Source organism: Marmota monax, unplaced genomic scaffold, assembly GCF_021218885.2.
Source record: "Marmota monax isolate L192 unplaced genomic scaffold, Marmota_monax_Labrador192_F-V1.1 WCK01_AAM20220418_F8-fsc00008, whole genome shotgun sequence".
NCBI lineage: Eukaryota > Metazoa > Chordata > Mammalia > Rodentia > Sciuridae > Marmota > Marmota monax.
Genome location: NW_026694432.1, coordinates 13,214,402 through 13,234,991, shown reverse-complemented (window position 1 = coordinate 13,234,991; position 20,590 = coordinate 13,214,402). Strand labels below are relative to the sequence as shown.

Below are 20,590 nucleotides of genomic sequence, written 5' to 3'. Positions count from 1 at the left end.
TATATATATATTTTAGTTGTAGGTGAACACAATGCCTTTATTTTAGTTTTATGTGGTGCTGAGGATCGAATCTGGTGCCTCCTGCCTGCTAGGTGAGCGCTCTAGCATTGAGCCACAACCCCAGCCCTATCTTAAATAATATAGAGACCCTATCTTAAAATAAAAGGGCTGGGGACGTAGCTTGGTGGCAGAGTGCCCCTGAGTTCATCCCCACTACCACATGTATAACAAATAATGACTGGGAGAAAAAAAGCTAAAATGATACTTGTTTTCAGGAAGATAAAACTAAAAAGATAATTTATTTAAGAACAGTATCTTTTCCAGACCTGTTTAGTCTCATAATGTTTGGATAAACATCATTTACCAGACATTTCTACTTTTTAAATTCAGTTGTCTAGGATACTCAATAGACCTTCATTCTTGGCTCATTAACAAAACAGATGTGAGAAAGAATATTGTGTGATTTTTCAACCATAATGGTTATTCTGTTAGGATATATAAACAGCCTTTCTGTATTTGGAATTTGTGGTTTTCTGCCACTATCTATGTTAATATTAATGACTTTGTTTGGCTATCCACTGCTTTAAAAAAGAAAAAAAGACTATTGAGATTCAGAAAAACTTTGTCACACAACTAATGCTTTCTCTTATAAGTGTTATAAAATGTTTTATTTTAAAAATTGTGTGCATTTGTCTAGAATATCAGTTTAATAAAATAATCTGGAAAATTTTTTTGTATTCTATCAGCCATTTATTTTATACATTATTTCCAAATTGTCAAGTTCTTGGGAAATCAGACAGTATCTATGTAATATAGACAGGAAATATTTTTAGGTATTTCATATGCAGAAAATGTTCATAATTGTAGATGTACATAATAGTATTTTTGAGTCATTATTAATACTGTTACTCTAATTGATTTCTAAATATTCTAATATTTCTCTGAATTTTAAAAATGGTTAAAGAATGGATTGCAAAATGGGTCACTTAGATAATGTCCTCTATTATTTTCAAGGGGAGAAATGCGTTTTTAAAAAATTCTTACCTATGGTGAAATGAGATGGACCAGAGAAATGGAAAGTTGTACTGCAGTTGTGTACAATGAATCAAAATGCATTCTGCTGTGGAATAATAAATTAATTAATTAAAAAAAAATTCTTACCTAGCTAGTGCACACCCACAAACCTAGAAGCTTGGAGGGCTGAGGCAGGAGGATTATAAATTCAAAGCCAGTCTCAGCAATTTAGCAAGGCCTTAAACAATTTGAGACCCTGTCTCAAAATATAAAGAACTAATAATGTGGCTCAGTAGTTAAACACCCTGGTTTCAATCCCTGGTATTCCTCTCAAAAAAGAAATAAAAATAAAAATAAATTGTTCCCATACTTCCTTTTTTGAGGGAGAGGGGGAAAGGGTACCAGGGATTAAACCCAGGAGTGCTTAACCACTGAACCACATCCCCAGCCCTTTTTATTTTTTATTTTGAGACAGGGTCTCCCTAAGTTGCTTAGAGCCTTGCTAATGTGTCCAGATTAGCCTCAAACTTGTGCTCCTCCTGCCTTAGCCTCCTGAATCATTGGAATTACAGACTATGCCTACGCCATAGTACTGGGCCCCATCCTGCCTTTTGAGGAATTTAACTTTCAACAGGCTGAAAGTTCTCCAAGTGATTATTTAACTGTAGTGACTAGTAAATATAAGTATGATAATAAGTGTAATATGTTTGGACTGATTTACTGAATGAATAAATGGAATTTGAAATTAGCAGGTAGGAGCATAATAAAGTTGCTAATATTTACTAGTTGGCCTTGTGGGCTTAAAATGTATAAAATCAGAGGCATTTTATTATATCAGGTTTAAAGACTAACAATATATTTTTCTAAAACAAAAATAATTTTTCTGATTATAAAATAATGTTTATTATTTTAAAAAGCAAACAATTCACAGGGAAGCCTAAAATATTTAGTGAAGATAGTACGGTCCTGTCCTCCAGGTAAAACCATTATTAATTTTTTTCTTGTGTATCTTCCCAGACATCTATCTATCATATTATTATTATTCTCATTATTTTTTTTTTGGTTGTGGGAAGGTACCAGGGATTGAACTCAGGGGCACTCGACCACTGAGCCACATCCCCACCCCTGTTTTGTGTTTTTATTTAGAGACAGGGTCTCACTGAGTTGCTTAGCACCTTCTTTTGTTGAGGCTAGCTTTGAACTCATGATCCTCCTGCCTCAGCCTCCCTAGCAGGCGTGCGCCATGGAGCCCGGCTTTCTTATACACACACACACACACACACACATATATATATTTTATATATATTTAGTTGTAGATGGTCACAATACTTTTATTTTATTTTTTACTTTTTAAAAATATTTATTTTTTAGTTGTAGTTGGACACAATACCTTTATTTATTTTTACATGGTGCTGAGGATTGAATCCAGGGCCTCTCACTTGCTAGGCAAGTGCTCTACTACCGAGTAATGCTGAGAGGATTGAACCCAGTGCCTCAGGTGAATTCTCTACCACTGAACTCTACCCCAGCCCCTAGGCTTTATTTTTAAAATGTTTTTTCTACTCAGTCATTATCATGAAAAATTTCCCATATCCTTATTTATATCTATGTAGCAATATAATACATTTACTAATATTATTTAATTTTATTTATTATTTAATCAGTCTCATTGGTGGTATTTATATCCTTTTCCAGATTTTAATTATTATGAATAAAACTTTTGTAATTATCCTAGCACATAGGTCTTTGTATACTGGTCCAGTACATACTTTTGGATAAATTCTTAGAAGTAGAATTGTTGAAACAGGTATTCTATGAATACTAAAAACAAAAGTTCCCAGTGAAAATCCAATTTGTTAATAGGCTATAGTTGAAAATGATTTATTCACTGCTTATTTTTCATTATTCATATTTGCTCTAAGCTGTTATTGACTTCAGACTTACAATTAATTTGTTAGGTCTGTGAACAACATAGACCATGCATATGGTTTGAAATTAAATGATTTTGTACTTGAAATTTAGTTTGGTTAATTGACATTGCTTACTATAGTTACTGAAAGGAAAGTTTGAGGTAGAGAAAAATTCCAGATACTGCTTTGTATTTCTCTGTAATTACATTTTCAACTCTAGTGGGTAAAATAGGTATTTGTTAAATAACTGAAGTGTACTTCATTGAAAGTATAATGCTTATATTGACAGTGTTTCCTCTATTAGTAACTGAAGAGTTCTGTTCATTGCTTATTTGTGAAACAGAATATTGGTTTTTGTCAGTTTGTACAAAAAATACCAAGCAAGATGCAAATAATAGAGAAAAAATTAGCAAAAAAGTGTAATATAGTAATCCAGTGGTTTTAAATATTACTTATGTGCCAAAGATACCCTCCATTTACATGGCCAGCCTGGATCTCTGTCCTGAAGTCCACATTTATATCTGCTGGACACCTGCTTGTATAGATACCTTGAACTTAACATGTCCTGAAACTCTTCTTGATTTATTATCCAAAATTACTGCTATCTCTTGAGTCTTCTCTCAGTAAATGACACTTTTCTTTCAGTTACTAAGATCAAAAAACCTAAAGAGTGCTTTTTTCTCTTATCCCACATCTAATCTACTAGCAATTCTTGTCAGGCCTACCTTCTAAATATTTTTCTACCACCACATCACTCCTAGTTGCTGCTGCTTTAGTCCTAGTAAACATTAGCCTTTGCCCAGACTATTAAATAGCTTGCTAACTGGTGTCCTTGCTTGTACTCCTACATATAATTTTTTCATAGAACAGCTAAAATTTTAAATCAAATCGTAACACTTCTTGGCATAGAACTAAAGAACTCAGAAGACTGAAATGATGTGACTTCAAGACTTACAACAGTGGTAGAATAGTCGAGAGATTTTGGTGTTGGTGATGAATAGATATATTAGTGGAACACAAAGGAGTGGAACACAAAACATTTTCCATGTTTTGCTAATAACTAGCTATATTGCTTTAGGCATATCATTTGTTTACCTTAATTTGTAAATGATTCTTCCTTTGTAGGGTTGGTTTAAAGATTAAATGAAGTCTCCCAGCAATGCAGGAGGCTGAGACAGGAAGGGATGGCAAGTTTGAGGCCAGCCTCAACAGTTTATTGAGAACCTGTCTCAAAATAAAAATAAAAAGGGTAGGGTATGTTGCTCAGTGATAGAGTACCCCTGGGTTCAATTGAATGAGATGAGATAATGTATGTAATTAAATGAGATAATAAGATAATATATATAAAGCACTTAGCACATAACTAAGAGCTAAATTTTAGCTGTTATACATTATCCAATTTGGTCCTGTCAAGACTCATAAGATAAAGGAAGGTCAGTTATTCCGTATTCCCACTCTTTCTGCTCCCCCCCCCCCATTTTTGGTACTGGGAATTGAACACTGGGGCCCTCTATCGCTGAGCTACATCCCCAGCCTTGTCTGTAGCATAAGTAGAATCTTCTGTAACACAGCAGGAAAGATTATGTTCTTGGAGATTTTTAAAAATACATGAAAGTAAATTTTAAAACAAATGATTTGGGCAGCCCTTTATGTGTTTTTATTCACATTGAATAAACATTTATTATTAACTTTTTATTCCTAATATAAATTCATCCTTTTTGTTTTTACATTGCTCCTTTTAATTTGTTACCATTTTGTTCAGATTTTTGCATATGTGTTCATGAATAAGATTGGCCCATAGTTTTACTTTTTCATGTTTTTGTCAGGTTTTAGTATCAAAATTTTAGCATCATAAATTTTGCGGTATATTTACTTTTTTCCTATTCTTGGGAAGAGTTTATATAAGATAGGTGTTATTCTTTTCCTTAAATGTTTAATGTAATTATCCAAAGAAACCATCTGGATCTTCAGTCTTTTTGTATGTATAAAAATAGTTATAATTGGGTAGGGTTGTGGCTCAGTGGTAGAGCCCTTGCCTCACATATGTGAGACCCTGGGTTCGATCCTCAGCACCACATAAAAATAAATAAGTGAAATGAAGGTATTGTGTCCAACTACAACTAAAAAATAAATATTAAAAAATAGTTATAATTGTAAATTTAACTTTTTCAGATAGTTATAGGACTTTATAATTTTTAATTTATTCTTAGCAGTTATTTATTAATTGAATTTGTTTGAATTTTGATTAACAAAGCTACAATATTTTGAGCTCTAAAAATTTAATATCATGCAAAATGCATTGTTAAAGTTTTTTTTAGAAAATTTTAAAAATTTGCTGCAGTCTGGCTGGGCACAAAATCACGAGCCACTCACAGCCTTGTAGATTCAAACAGCAATTCTTTATTCCCGAACTCACACTGGCACTCTACAAACACGTTCTGGGGGAATTCACGTTCTGGGCCCCAATCACGTTCTGGGCAAAATCCCAAACACTCTCTGAATCCCACGAAAACTCAAGGAGAACTCAACGAGCAGGCGCGCCTGAGGCAGCAGGATACGCCCTATTCCCAGCAGGGTACACCTTAAACCTGGAACCGCCCTAAACCCCGATCCGCCCTAAACCAGGATCCGCCCTGGTCCTTGAGCAAGGTCACCTTACATGCAATGACACTGCAAATGACCTGGGTCATGCCATGTGTCATTCTTACTTAGCAATGGCCCTCAGCAAAAATTAATAATAGACATTTTTAAAAATTGGGGCAAAATACACAAAATTTACTATCTTAACATTTTCGAATGTACAATTGGATATGCTTAAATATATTTCATATCATTGGCCAACAATCTTTGGAACTCTTTTATCTTTCAAAACTGAAACTGTACCCATTATACAACTCCCCATTAGCTCCTGCCATAACCCTAGAGACCACTTTTTTTTTTTGTACTGAGATTATTGAACCCAGAAGCACTTTACTATTGAGATATATCCCCATTCACTTTTTTTTTTTCAGTTGTTGGACCTTTTATTTTATTTATTTATATGTGGTGCTGAGAATCAAACTCAGTGCCTTACCCATACAAGGCAAGCGCTCTTCCACTGAGCCACAACTCCAGCACCCCCATTTGCTTTTTTTTTTTTAATATTTTTTTAGTTGTTTATAGAACTTTATTTTAATCGTTAATTTATATGCAATGCTGAGAATCAAACCCAGTGCCTCACATAAGCAAGGCAAGTGCTCTACCACTGAGCTGCAACTCCAGCTCTCCCCAGTTGTGTTTTTTATTTCAAGACATGGACTTGCTGCCTCAGCCTCCTGAATAGCAGGGATTATAGGCGTGCACTACTGTGTCTGGCTCTATCAACCACACGTGTGCTTTCTTTCTTCTATGAAATTGTATTCTAAGTACTTCATATAAGGGGAATGACAGTTTTTGTCTTTTTCTTTTTAACTATTTCACTTAGCATTATGTCCTCAGTGTTAATCTGTGTTGTAGCATTTGTCAGAATTTCTTCCTTTTTAAGGTTGAATAATTTTTTATTGTGTATATATACCACATTTAGTTTAAGATTCATGCATCTGTGGGCACTTCAGTTACTTCTACCTTTTGAGTGTTGTCAGTCATGCTCCTGTGAATGTGTATACCAATATCTTTTTCAATTCTTTCTGCTTTTAATTAATTTGAGTATATGTATACCCCAAAATAGAATTACTTGATAATATGGTAATTCTACTTTTAGGGTTTTTTTGTTTGGGGACTGGTATTGAACCCAAGGATGCTTTACTACTGAGCTGCACCTCTAGTCCTTTTTTTTTTTTTTTTTTTTTCATTTTGAGACAGGGTCTTGTACTAAAATACTGAGGCTGGTCTTGAATTTGTCATCTTCCTGCCTCAGCCTTCCATGTTGCTGGGATTACAGGCATGCACTACCACACCTGGCTTACTTTTAGTTTTTGAGGAACCACATACTCCGTTTTACATTCCTAAACAGGACTTTTTGGATTTTTATATACTTTTACGTGTCATTGGATTTCTCTAGGAATTTGTTTCATCAAACTGTAAAATTTATTGGCATAGTATTTATAATGTCCTCAGAATTTGTAGTGAGTATCAATTTTTTCATTTCTAACATTGGTTACATAAGTCCTTTTCTTCCTCTTAAAAAATATCAGTATTGCCTAGAACTTACCAATTTTATTTTTTCAAATGTATTTTGTGCTTTTCTAACATTTTATTATACTTTGTTTCTAGTTTGTTAATATTTGCCTTTTTTCTTCTTATTTACTTTGCTTTTGTTCTCACACACATTTTGTAACATCCTCCAGTTGACAGGGTTATCAAATGCAGATTGTGATAGTATAACTCTTTTTTTTTCCCCTCCTGACAGGACCTGTTGGGGCCCAGCCCCTACTCATGGTGCCCAGAAGACCTGGCTATGGCACCATGGGCAAACCCATTAAACTGCTGGCTAACTGTTTTCAAGTTGAGATTCCAAAGATTGATGTCTACCTCTATGAAGTAGATATTAAACCAGACAAATGTCCTAGGAGAGTGAACAGGTAAGAGTCATTAAGTTGTAGAGATTTTTTGCTATTTCTGTTTTGCTTTAGTAATTATTTATGTTTATCTTGAATAACTGAATAACAATGGTAATATGTAACAACAGTTTGACCAAGAACACAGGGTAATTTGTTTTGAAATTGTTTGTACTTCAGAAGTGTGAAGTTGAGAAAAATCTCAACACTCCTGAGATTATTCTATTATAAATGATCTCACATATTTTCCATGTGATAGTAGAAAAGTTCTAAGTTATTTTTACATGCTTTTGAAATCAGGCTGAGTTTCCTGAGCATGTCAATTTGTTGCTGTTAGATAACATTGTGTGTTTTCTTTGTCTTCCCCACCCTACTTCACTGCTTTCATGAGTTCCCTGTAAGATGATGATGAAAATGAGGATGGTGATGGTGATGGTGATGGTATCAGTGATGGGTAGAAATGGTGATTGTAATGATTTTTTGCTTTCTGTTCTTATGTCCTCAACCCTTGACTATTCCTTATTCTTACATAGAAATGCAGAGGGCATGTAAAGATTGTATCAGTCTGCTTTCAGTAAGCTTCCTCAGCCCTCCCCCAAATGTTTTTTATATATATATATATATATATATATTTTTTTTTTTTTTTTTTCCTGGTTGTGGTTTAGGTAATACAGGAAATGTAAAAGGAATTTATGATGTGGGTGGTGGTTACCAAGTATATTCTAATTTTAAAAAATGACAACATATTTATGAAACAGTGACATTTAATCTGGCCTTTGATTTGTCATGCCTTTTAATAAGTATTATTAAGAGCGTTCATTTACTAAGGTATAGATGTAAAGAAATCTGAAATTTTAAAAATAAATTAATAGAATAAAAAATTAGGGCTGGATTGTAGCTCAGTGGTAGAACTCTTGCCTAGCAATGTGAGGCCCTGGGTTTGATTCTCAGCACCACATATAAAATAAAGGTCCATTGACAGCTAAAAAAAAAAAAATTAATAAAATAAAAAATTAAAATTAAAATAAATTTGTAGTTTTAGTAGAGGTAATAAACACATAAGAAATACAAAAGTCTAAGCCAGGCATGGTAGCACATGCCTGTATCCCAGCGGCTTGGGAGGCTGAGGCAGGACGATCATGAGTTCACAGCCAGCCTCAGCAATTTATCAAGGCATTAAGCAACTAGTGAGTCCCTGTCTCTAAATAAAATATTAAAAAAGGCTGGGGTGCTGGGATTGTGGCTCAGTGGTAGAACGCTCCCTCCACCACTTAATTAAACCCAGAATTAGGTACTGGGTTTAATCCTCAGTACCACATAAGAAGTGAATGAATGAAATGGAGATATTATGTCCATCTACAACTAAGAATATTTTAAAAGGAGCAGGGCTGGAGATGAAGCTTAGTGGTTAAAACATGCCCCTGGTTTCAATCTCTAGTACTAGGATGGGAAAAAAAAAGGGGGGGGAACTATGAAAGTCTAGCTGGGTATAGTGTATACCTGTAATCCCAGCCACTCAGGAACCGGTGGAAGAGGATTGCAAGTTCATGATTTAGGGAAACCTGTCTTAAAATAAAATAAAAAGGTGCTCACTTTGGCAGCACATATACAAAAATTGGAAGGATACAGAGAAGATTAACATGGCCCCTGCACAAGGATGACATGCAAATTCATGAAGGGTTCCTTATTTTTGGCATTTATCCTAAAGAATTAAAGTCATCATCACTGTAGTGATACATGCAGACCCATGTTCATAGCAGTACAGTAGTCAAACTATGGAACCAGCCTAGGTATCCATTAATGGATGAATGGATAAAGAAAATGTGATATATATATATATATATATATATATATATATATATATATATACATACATACACATACACATACATACATACACACATATACACATACATACATACATACATACACACACACACATACATACACATACATATACATACACACACACAGTGGAGTTTTATTCAGTCAAAAAGAAAAATGAAACTATGTCATTTGCAGGAAAAAGACACCATTATATTAAGTGAAATATGCCAAATTCAGAACGTTAATGGTCGTATGTTTTCTCTCATGTGAAAGCTAGAGAGGAAAAAAGGGGAAGAAAGGAGTGAGGGAGGGCTTATCTCATGAAAGGGACCACAAGGTGGGAGGTGGGGAGGGAGGGGGAAAGTGCTAGGGAATGATATTGGCCAAATAATATTATTATATTTTGTGCAGATATGAATATGTAACAATAAATCCCATCATTATATGCAACATAATGTGTCAAGAAAAAAATGGAAAGAGAAATATTTTTCAAATATGAATAAAAATTTTCAGTAAGGAAAAAATAATAATAAATTAAAAAGGGTTCAGGATGTAACTAAGTGATGGAGTGCCCCTGAGTTCAATACCTTGTACTACCAAATAAAAAAAAAAATAAAAATCCCTTTTTTCTTGTTTCTTAAAACTGCATTGCATTTTCTTTGGTAGTAATGGGGATTGGATTTAGGGATGCTCTCTCAGCCCCCCGACCTTTTTTGGCAGTACTGAGGGTAAAACCCAGGGGTGCTTCACTATTAAGCTACCTCCCCAGCCCTTTTAATTTTGAGACAGTCTCTCTAAATTGCCTAGGCTGTCCTTGATCTTGCAGTCCTCCTGCCTCAACCCCTTGAGTTGCTAGGATTATAGGTATGTGCTACCACACCTGACTTAATGTGTAAATCTGAGTGAAGAGTAATCCTGACCCTTGTGGTAGATGTTTGCATTTAAAAAAAGCATTTATTAATCCAAGTAAATCTCTTAACTGATAGAATGTCTAGGGCAGAACTTCCTAGTGCCTCTTCAACTTGTCTGGACCGAAAGAATCACCTCTGACATTAAATATATATATTTATATTTATATATATATATATATAGAGAGAGAGAGAGAGAGAGAAATAATTATATAGAAGAGAATTATTATAGGTTGTTGAATAGAAGAATTACATGATGAAAATGTTAGGAAAACATTTACTCGAAGACAAAATGTATTAGAAATGAGGGAATGGTGGGGGATTGAGGCTTAGGGCTCATCAGTTAAGGTGTTCTTAGTATTCCTGGTGCAAAGGCAACAATATTAGGATAAAGAACAGAACTATTTATTATTTTTGTTCCTTCTACATCATGTTTTTGTTTTGTGAGTATTAGAGAATCTTTTTATTATATATGTGTGTATGAAGTTGCATAGCATAGAGTTTCACATATAAATGCTCAATGTATTGGTTAAGTTTGGGAGAAATATATAATAAATTGGCATGGTACATTCTGACTTAACATATGATCCTGTTGACATTGTTAATTATATTTTTGTTTCTAGTTTGGTTTGCTTTGCTGTATTACTTGCCAATATGCGTGATTTGATCTGTAATTTTGATGTTTCAAAATTTTTATCATGTATCTTTTATCTGAGAGTTTTTGTTGCTAATTATTTGAGGTTTTTTTTTAAATTGTAGATGGACACAATACTTTCATTTTATTTATCTATTTATTTTTATGTTGTGCTGGGGATCAAACCCAGTGCCCCACACATGCCAGACAAGTGCGCTACCACTGAGCAGCTACCACTGAGCCACAACCCCAGCCCCTAAGTATTTGAGTTTTGATAGAAACTATAGACTTCTTTGGGACTCTAAAAATAGCATAAGTAGGCTTTAATCAGTGGTCCCTTACTTGATATACTTGGTGTTTTGTTTCAGGACCCCCCCACTGATACCCAAATCTTCAGATGTTCATGTCCCTTATATAAGATAATGTAGTGTCAGTGTCAAATAACCTTCACATATCCTCCCATGTACTTTAAATCACTAGATTACTTAAATGACTATAGTGGACATAACTGTATAAAATACTTGTTAGACTACATTGTTTAAGGGAAATGACAAGGAAAAAAGTCTGTACTTTTTCAAACACAAGTGCTTTTTTTTCAAATATTTTCAATCTGAGGCTGGTTGAGTTTGCAGAAGCGGAACTGATAGATTTGGGAGGGCCAAATGTGCTTTGTTGATATTTCTTGATTCAGTGTCAACATCTCCATTTATTTTCTTCAAAAGACCTGCTTTTGTCTTAAGTTATCCTGGTATTATTACATGACTAGTCAGTTAACACTGGTGTTGGTTCACACTTATAATCCCTGCAACTCCAGAGGATGAGCCAGGAAGGATCACATGTTCAAGGCAATTTAGCTAGACCCTGCCTCAAAATACTAAACTAGAAAGGACTGGGGATGTCCCTTAGCAGGTAGAGCACTTTGGGTCAATATGTAACCCCCCCGAAAAAAACCAACCAAACAAAAATTGTTGGTAGCTTTCTGAAACTGTTAATTCAGTTGCAACAGTTCAACAACTGAAATTCTAGAAATTAGAAGGAACGGTATACAACTTTGCAGTTCCTTTTCATTAGCAAAACAGTTAAGGGTCAAAATGCAGCAGTTTATTACATCTAATTTAACTTTACCAAAATGGTTAAAACTACAACAAATTGTTTTATTTTTAGTGTAAAATTTTTTTATTCTAATTTGTTGTATATCTCTGGTTGTATACAAAGTATATTCACACCATTCATGTCTTCATACATGTACTTAGGGTAATGATGTCCATCTCGTTCCATTGTCTTTCCTACCCCCATCCCCGCTCCCTTACCTTCCCAACCTTTTGCCCTATCTAGAGATCATCTAATCTTCCCATGCTCCCCGTCCCAACCCTGCTATGAATCAGCCTCCTTCTAACAGAGAAAACATTTGGCATTTTTGTTTTGGGATTGGCTAACTTCATTTAGCATTATATTCTCCAATTCCATTCATTTACCTGCAAATGCCATGATTCTATTCTCTTTTATTGTGGAGCAATATTTCATTGTTTATATATATCAAAGTTTCTTTATTTATCTACTGAAGGGGATCTAGGTTGGTTCCACAGTTTAGCTATTGTGGTGTAGTGTAAGATGTTTTTATTGTTGCCTTCCATAATGTCATATTGATTCTTTTCTAAGTGACTTAAGTTTTTAAATACTTAAACTAATGCATATGAGATTTATCTTGTCCATATGCCACATGAACAAATATTTGGCACTGAGGCATTAATCATAATAATAGAATGAGGTATTGTGGCCAAACAAATTTCCACCTTAGTCAGAGGAGTTTTCTTGGACAAAATATCCAGGAAGTGCTTGTGAATCATTTTGTGAGTCAACCTTTCTACAAATTTATTCTTAGCTTTTCTTTCTGTTGTTTCCACCCCCCCCCCCTTTCTGCAAGAAATTGGATTTTCTCCTTCTTTCTTTTCCCTATTAAGTGCTTTTGATTGAAAATAATTATTTGGTAAAATAACAAGTTTTTTCAATGAAAGAATAGAGTTTTTCGTTTGTTTGAAAACAAAGAATAGGTTTGTTAAGCAGATTTCAAATGCTGCTAGTTTGGGGGGGTATGTTGTTATTTTAACAGGTGATAGTCACAATAACTAAAAGCCAGCTATTTTTAGAAATACTATGGTATACATTCTCTAACTTGAGATTTTATGCTAGTTTTTCCAACTACTAAATATGCATGGGGATAAGCTCTGATTAGGTACGTATTTAAAATCACTAGATGGTGGAATTACAAACATTTTCAAAAGTTGTATAGGCAACATGATTATAACTGTAAGATGTATTTTAAACATTAATAAAAATTTGAAGGACTCTTGAAATGGTAGTAGGTTGTCATTGAATTTCTTGGTTCAGTTTTACAAATTGAATATTTATGGTCATTGTACTATTATTGATATTACTCTTCTGATATGATTAAAAACAATGGCAAATATTTGTGCATATTGCACATGGAGGTAATATAATACCACCCATTGAATTTTAGCAGGAAAAAATAAATCTACTGATACCATTTTGACGTTTAAATAGAAATTTCAGATCAGCAGAAGGAACTCTAATGTTATTAAGAATATTGTTAGCATAGTGTTAGAGTTGGATAGTATGCTAACAGAAAGACAATGTTTTTAATAACTTTCTTGATGTATAATTCACATACTTAAAGTTCACCCAAGTATACAACTCAGTGGTTTTTAGTGTATTCACAGAGATGATGTACACTGCCATCTAATTGTAGAACATACCATCCTCCCCAAAAGAAAATCTTTCCTCATTTGTAGTCACTCACCCTTGCCTCCATCCTCACGTCCCTGCCAACCACTATTCTACTCTCTGTCTCAGTAGATTTGTCTCTTGTAGACATCTAATGTACATGGAGTCATACAATATGTGTTTTTTTTTTTTTGTGATGAGTTTCTTTGTCTTTGTATAATGTTTTCGGGTTTTACTCATGTTATAGCATGTGCCAGTATTATACTTCATTTATTTTTACTGCTGAGTGATATTCCACTAATTGATACATTATGCTTATTCACTCATCAGTCAATGTTTTAGGTTGTTTCCATTTTTTGACTGCTATGAATAAAGTTGTTATAAACATTCATGTGCAGGATTCTGTGTGGGACATATATTTTCAATTCTCTTGGTTATGTACTTAAGAGTGAAATTGTGATGATTCTGTGTTTACTCTTGGAGATACTTTCAGACTCTTTTCTAAGGTGGCTGTACCATTTTATTTTATTTTTCAATTTATGTATTTTGCACTGGGGATTGAACCCAGGAAAGCTTCACTATCTAGCTACATCCTCAATCCTTCTTAAATTTTTACTTTGAGATAGGGTCTTGCTAAGTTGCTGAGACTGAACTTGCACTTGGCAATTCTCCTGTCTCAGCCTCTTGAGTTGCTGTGATTATAGGCATGCACCATTCTGCCTGGTCACTATACCATTTAATATTACTACTAATAGTGAACAAGGATTCCATTTTCTCCACATTCTCACCAATATTTGTTATTATCTCTTTTTATTTTATTAATATTTTTTAGTTGTTCATTGCCCTATATTTTATTTATTTACATATGATGCTGAGGATCGAACCCAGTGCCTCACACATGCCAGGCAAGCACTCTACCACTAAGCTGCAACTCCAGCCCTCTTTTTTTTATTTTCGTCATCCTAATGAGTATGAAGTAGTATCTCCTTGTCATTTTGATAACAGAATTTTCCCAGTGGCTAATGATATTGCACATCTTTTCATATATTTACTGACTATTTGCATATTTTCTTTGGAGAAATATCTTTTTAGGTCTCTTGCCCATTTTTTAAATTGGGTCATTTGACTTTAGAGTGTAGGTTGTAGGATTTCATTATACATGCTAGATGAAAACTTTCTTATCAGATATATGATTCACAAATTGTTCTCCCTTTCTACATGTTGTCTTTTTGCTTTCTTGATTTTCAATTTTGTTATTTTGTGTCACTTGTGCCTTTGTGGTCATATCTATAGATGGATGTACTTCTGATTAAAGTGATTTAGAGGACATATCTCTGAAAATACCACACTGAAAATCAGGTTGTTTAGTTTTTAGTGTTAAATATCTTGGGGAAACTATACTATGCAAAATATATCAGCTACTAAAACAGTTTTATTTTTTTATTAGTCGCTTGGAAGGTAGGAAAGCTAACAGATGGTAATTATTTCACATTTCAAAATTCTTTTAAAGTAGTATCTAAATACCCTAGAAATTTTGGCTTATATTCCTATGGTATATTTGGAATTTGAAGGTACTTTTATAAATAAACATGTCTAAACAGCAGGGACTGGCTAATAGGTATTATTAATAATACTCATTTTTATAGATTTAAATTATAATAACAGCTATATTGCATTGAATGTACTTGATTTTTTACTTTTAGACTGTTCCAGTTTTTTTTTTTCCCTTAGGTTAAAGTAAATCAATTTAAGCCAGTTCTCTTAATTTTCCATATGAATATCCATACCGAGGTAAAATGCTATTGGTACTAAATTTAAAGGATATATAGACCTATTAGAATTATAATTCTAAACCCTGGAGTAATGAATCATTTTTGGACCTTCTGTATGATTTAATTAACTGTTAATTTATTGTGCCCTGTTTTATGTATTGACACTGTGGTAGGTTCTGGAGCTAACAAGATAGATACAACATGACTCCTAAAGATTTTGTAATCTGTATGGAGTGACTAGTTAATTCTATGAGATGCACATTATGCACTGTGATGTGCTCCCTTTACCTAACAAGGAGGATGGGACATATGCCATGGTGTTTGAGGAGAATAGTTAAACAGTAGTGGACAAGAAGAAAGAAGAATCCATATAGCAAGAGCTTGAGCAAAGGCTTGAAATGTTTGTGCAACAGAAATAGGCCAACATAAATAGAATAGCTAGAGATGAGTCTGAAAAGTTAGCCAGAGAGTAGGTTAAGAGGGATATTTAGTCTATGCTAAAGCTTATAAATCCAGAAACGGGAGAGCTCTTGGAGGCTTCTAAGCATAAGTGGTGGCAATGTGGAGAATGAAGAGAAAGACTGGAAGCTAGAGAACATTTGGAAAGCTATTGTAGTCTACAGCAATGGTCTTCAAACCATTGATCACATATTTTTAATAAGTGAAATTTATTTGACCTTGTACTCATCTGTAAATAGATAAATATACATGTACACATTTTTTAAATTATGTAGACATGTACTACTATTTTAATATATAACTATAGAAAAATTAAAAGTGAGAAATTTTGAAATAAATTATTAAAACTATATTTAAATAATTTGAAATTTTCAGGTTAATGGTAGCATGCATGTGCTAATTGGTGGCACCACTGTAACTCTCTCTCTTTTTTTTTAAATGATATTGGAAATAGAACCCAAGTCCTTGCATATTACTAGCAAGTGCTCTACCACTGAATGATATCCTACCCTGGCTGTTAACTCTTGTATGTTGCAGAAGTCTTATTTTCTCAAGATTCCTGGTGTATTATGTGTGACATATGACCATCTGACATGGACTGAGTGAGAACACTCATGACAATCCATATTCATGAATATTTGCAAACCTTAATTTCCCTTTTTCTTTCTTTCCTCCCTCACTTCCTTTCTAACTAAATTAAATCTATTAAACCCAAAGGCATTCTACCACTGAGCTATTGTCGGGGTTTTTAGCCCCCCATCTCCTCCTGACTATCAGGAGAAGTGGGGAAAGCACACCCTGACCAGGATGAGCCAAGAAAGGTAAAGGTCGACTGGCGGCCCGCTCCCCCAGCGGAAGAGTCCTAGACTTATCCTGGAGGTGATCTGTTTTTTCCTTCACCACCGACAGCACTGCCTCCTGGCTGATCACCAGGCGCCATCCCAACCACACATGCGGCTCCAAGACTGGAAAGCGGGCAGCAAGTCATGTCCTATAAGCTATATCTTTGAGACAGTCTATTTTTAAAATTTTCTTCTTTTTTAGATATACATGACAATAGAGTGTATTTTGACATCTTATACATACATGAAGTATAACTTATTCTAATTAAGATCCCATTCTTGTGGTTGTACATGATTGGAGTTTCACTGGTAGTGTATTCATGTATTAACATAGGAAGGTTAGATCTAATTCATTCTGCTGCCTTTTCTATCCCCATCCTCCCTACCCTTCCCTTCATTCCCCTTTGTCTAATCCACCATCCCCCCACCTTCTGGGTTAGCATCCACACATCAGAGAGAACATTTGACCTTTTGGAGTTTTTTTTTTTTGGGGGGGGTGGTATACTGGGGATTGAATTTAGGGGCACTCAACCACTGACCCACATCCCCAGTCCTATTTTGTATTTTATTTAGAGACAGGGTCTCACTGAGTTGCTTAGCATCTCGAAGTTGCTGAGGCTGGCTTTGAACTTGCGATCCTCCTGCCTCAGCCTCCTGAGCTATTGGGATTACAGGCGTGCGCCACCGCACTCCGCTGACTTTGTTTTTTTTTGGGATTGGCTTATTTCACTTAGCATGATAGTCTCCAGATCCATCCATTTACCAGCAAGAGTCATAAAGTCACTCTTTTTATGAGTAAGATTCAAATGTGTATATATACCACATTTTCTTTATCCATTCATCTGGCAAAGGGCATCTAGATTGGTTCCATAACTTAGCTATTGTGAATTGAGCTGCTATAAACATTGATGTAGCTGCATCATTGTAGTGTGCTGATTTTAAGTCCTTTGTGTATATACCAAGGAGTGGAATAACTGGATCAAATGGTACTTCCATTCCAAGTTTCTGAGGAATCTCCATACTGCTTTCCAGCGTGGTTACATCAATTTTCAGTCCAACCAGCAACATATAAGTGCACCCTTTTCCCCACATCCTCTCCAATATTTACTATTGCTTGTATTCTTTTTTAAAAAAAAATATTTTTTAATTGTAGATGGATAAAAAATCTTTATTTCATTTTTATGTGGTGCTGAGCATCGAACCCAGTGCCTCATTTGTGCGAGGAGAACACGCTATCACTGAACCACAACCCCAGTCCGTATTGCTTGTATTCTTGATAATTGCCATTCTGATTGGAGTGAGATGGAATCTCAGTGTAGTTTTAATTTGCATTTCTCTAATTGCTATTTGTTGACTGATCATATATCTTCTATCAAGCACCTGTTTGGTTCCTTTGCCAATTTATTGACTGGGTTATTTGTGGTTTTGGTGTTAAGTTTTTTGAGTTCTTTGTATATACTAGAGATTAATGCTCTATCTGAGGTGCAGGTGGTAAAGATTTTCTCCTGAAGCTCTTGATTGTTTCCTTTGCTATGAAGATGCTTTTTAGTTTGATACCATCCCATTTATTGATTCTGCATTTTTACTTCTTATGCGTTAAGAGTCTTGCTGAGGAAATCATTTCCTAAGATGACATGATGGAAAATTGGGCCTACATTTTCTTCTTGTAGGGACAGGATCTCTGGTCTAATGCCTAGGTCCTTGATCTACTTTGAGTTTTTTCAGGGTGAGAGGGGTTAAATTTCATTCTGCTACATATGGATTTCCAGTTTTCCCAGCATCATTTGTTGAAGAGGCTGTCTTTTCTTCAGTGTATGTTTATAGTGCTTTTTTGTCTTTTATGAGATAACTGTATTTATGTGGGTGAGACAGGGTCTTGCTAAGTTGCTCAGAATGGCCTGGAACTTATGATCTTTCTGCCTTAACTTCCCAGGGAGCAGGGATTCCCACCATGCTGGGCTACAAATCTTTATTTCTAATTGTTAGATGAAAATTAAACAAATATTTCATGGGGTACGTCTGGTACGTACTTTAAATTTTTCTGGATTGGCAGTAATGAGTTCTAAGATAGTGGCAACAGTGGGGTAAAAGGATGGCATAGATGCTTTTTTAGGGCGGTGCTGGGGATGCAATCCAGGATTGTACACACATTAGGCAAATGCTCTACTACTGACCATATTCCTAGCCCTAGCTGCAATATTTAGAGAAAGAAAGAATGATTTAAGTCCATGGAGAAAGGGAAGAAATACGAATGGCTTCGTAATTCCTAGCTTGTGCAGTGGTGATAGCTTTAACAGAAATACAGATTGTGAAAGGAACAGGTTTTTTAATATTTTGCTTTGGATATTTAGAGGTTGAATTGCACAGTGAACATTAAAATGGAGCAGTTCACTTGGAACTAAGTGCCAAGAGCTCAGAAGACAAGCCAAAGTGGAGATTGAGATTTGAGGCTTGTCAGCATGAGGTGATAGTTAAAAGCTAGGGAAATGTGTAAAGTCGAGATAAGAAGACTGAGAATAGATTTCTGGTGATACCTTTCTCTTTGGAAGACATAAAGTGGAAAGGTAGGAGACTAGGGACAGGATAGAAGCTATTTCAAAGAAGGCAAAACACAGATGGTCATTTTCAGGGAATAATATTTGATCACAATGGCAAATGCCAAAGAAGCCAAGAATATTAAGGCTGAAAAGAGGCCATTAGTGTTGGCTATTAAGACATCCATGGCCTGAAGGAGAAGTATTCTAGAGGAAAGTTGTTGGTGTAAACCAAAATAAATTAAAATTTTTTTCTCAATCTGAAGTAATCTATTAGTACGTGTGAGTACAGTACTAAAATGTTTACCACACTAGTGGGTTATTATTAAAAAATTCAAATGAGCAATGACTACAAATATTTGTCTTAAAATGCTCCAGTTTGGGGGCTGGGATTCTGGCTCCGAGGAGAGCGTTCGCCTCACATTCGTGAAATGCTGGGTTCAATCCTCAGCACCACATAAAAATTTAAAAAATAAAGATATTGTGTCCACCTATAACTAAAAAAAATAAATATTAAAAAAATGCTCCAGTTTGCCATAGATTTTATTGCAAAGTTAAACATTTGATCTGGGGCTGAAGGTATAGCTCAGTGGTAAGGCTCATGCTTAACATGTGCAAGACTCTGGGTTCACTCCCCAGCAACACCCCCCGACACTTCCCACAAAACAGAAGTGATCTAAAGTATAGCCCCTTTCTTCTCTGTACTGCATCTCTTAAACTTCATCTTTTTAAAAAATATGTATTTTTTTTCTAGTTTATGGACACAGGACCTTTATTTTATTTATTTTATTTTTATGTGGTACAGAGGATTGAACCCAGTGATTCAAATTTGCTAGGCAAGTGCTCCACCGTTGAGCTACAACTCCGATCCCTTAAACATTATCTTGATAACAAAATTGTTCATTAGTTACCTTCTATGCTACTTACCACAGTTTTGAACATAAATTATAGATTGGAATGATACAAGGAGAGACTGCCAGCAGTTTTATAAACCTCCGGATGATTTTAGCATTTGTTATAGCTTAGCAAAAGTCCGTGCTATAGTGACAGATTAACTTATTGCTGGGATGCTAAATTAATATGAATAGACCTATAGGGGAAATAGTCTTTCATGTCCTCTTCAATAGACCAGAATAATATTTCCCATTTTAACTTTGGGGAGCAGAGAATTAAAAGATATCTAAAAATGAGATGAAGGTGGATCTCTGAGCTTATAGTAAAAACAGAAAAATAATTTCTTCTTTTCCTTTTTACGTTGAAATTTCCCTTTCCTACCATTTTGCTGCTGTATGAGTCAGGTGGTAAATTGGAACTTACTGAAATCACTATTAAATTTTACTTTACAGTCTATGCACGAGAGCATGATGGAGTCAAAAGACTTGGTACCAGAATGTAGGAAGTGGTGGTTGAGGT

The 20,590-nt window shown here is 34.8% G+C and overlaps 1 protein-coding gene and 1 non-coding gene across 3 annotated transcripts in view; both read left to right on the top strand.

The window, feature by feature from the left end:
- Positions 1-20,590, top strand: part of Ago3 (argonaute RISC catalytic component 3) — a 115,899-nt gene that overhangs the window by 5,020 nt on the left and 90,289 nt on the right. Inside the window, exons 1-2 of one of the 2 annotated variants that reach the window (XM_046468756.2) lie at positions 7,344-7,483; positions 20,524-20,588. In XM_046468756.2, the coding sequence (XP_046324712.1) occupies positions 20,527-20,588 (62 nt within the window). In that variant the 5' untranslated portion in view covers positions 7,344-7,483; positions 20,524-20,526. Of the gene's footprint in view, positions 1-7,311; positions 7,484-20,523; positions 20,589-20,590 lie in introns of those variants that run through there. The other variant, XM_046468755.2, reaches the window with a different exon arrangement.
- Positions 9,045-9,151, top strand: LOC124075418 (U6 spliceosomal RNA). The gene has a single exon (XR_006846036.1). It is a non-coding gene; the product is annotated as a U6 spliceosomal RNA (small nuclear RNA).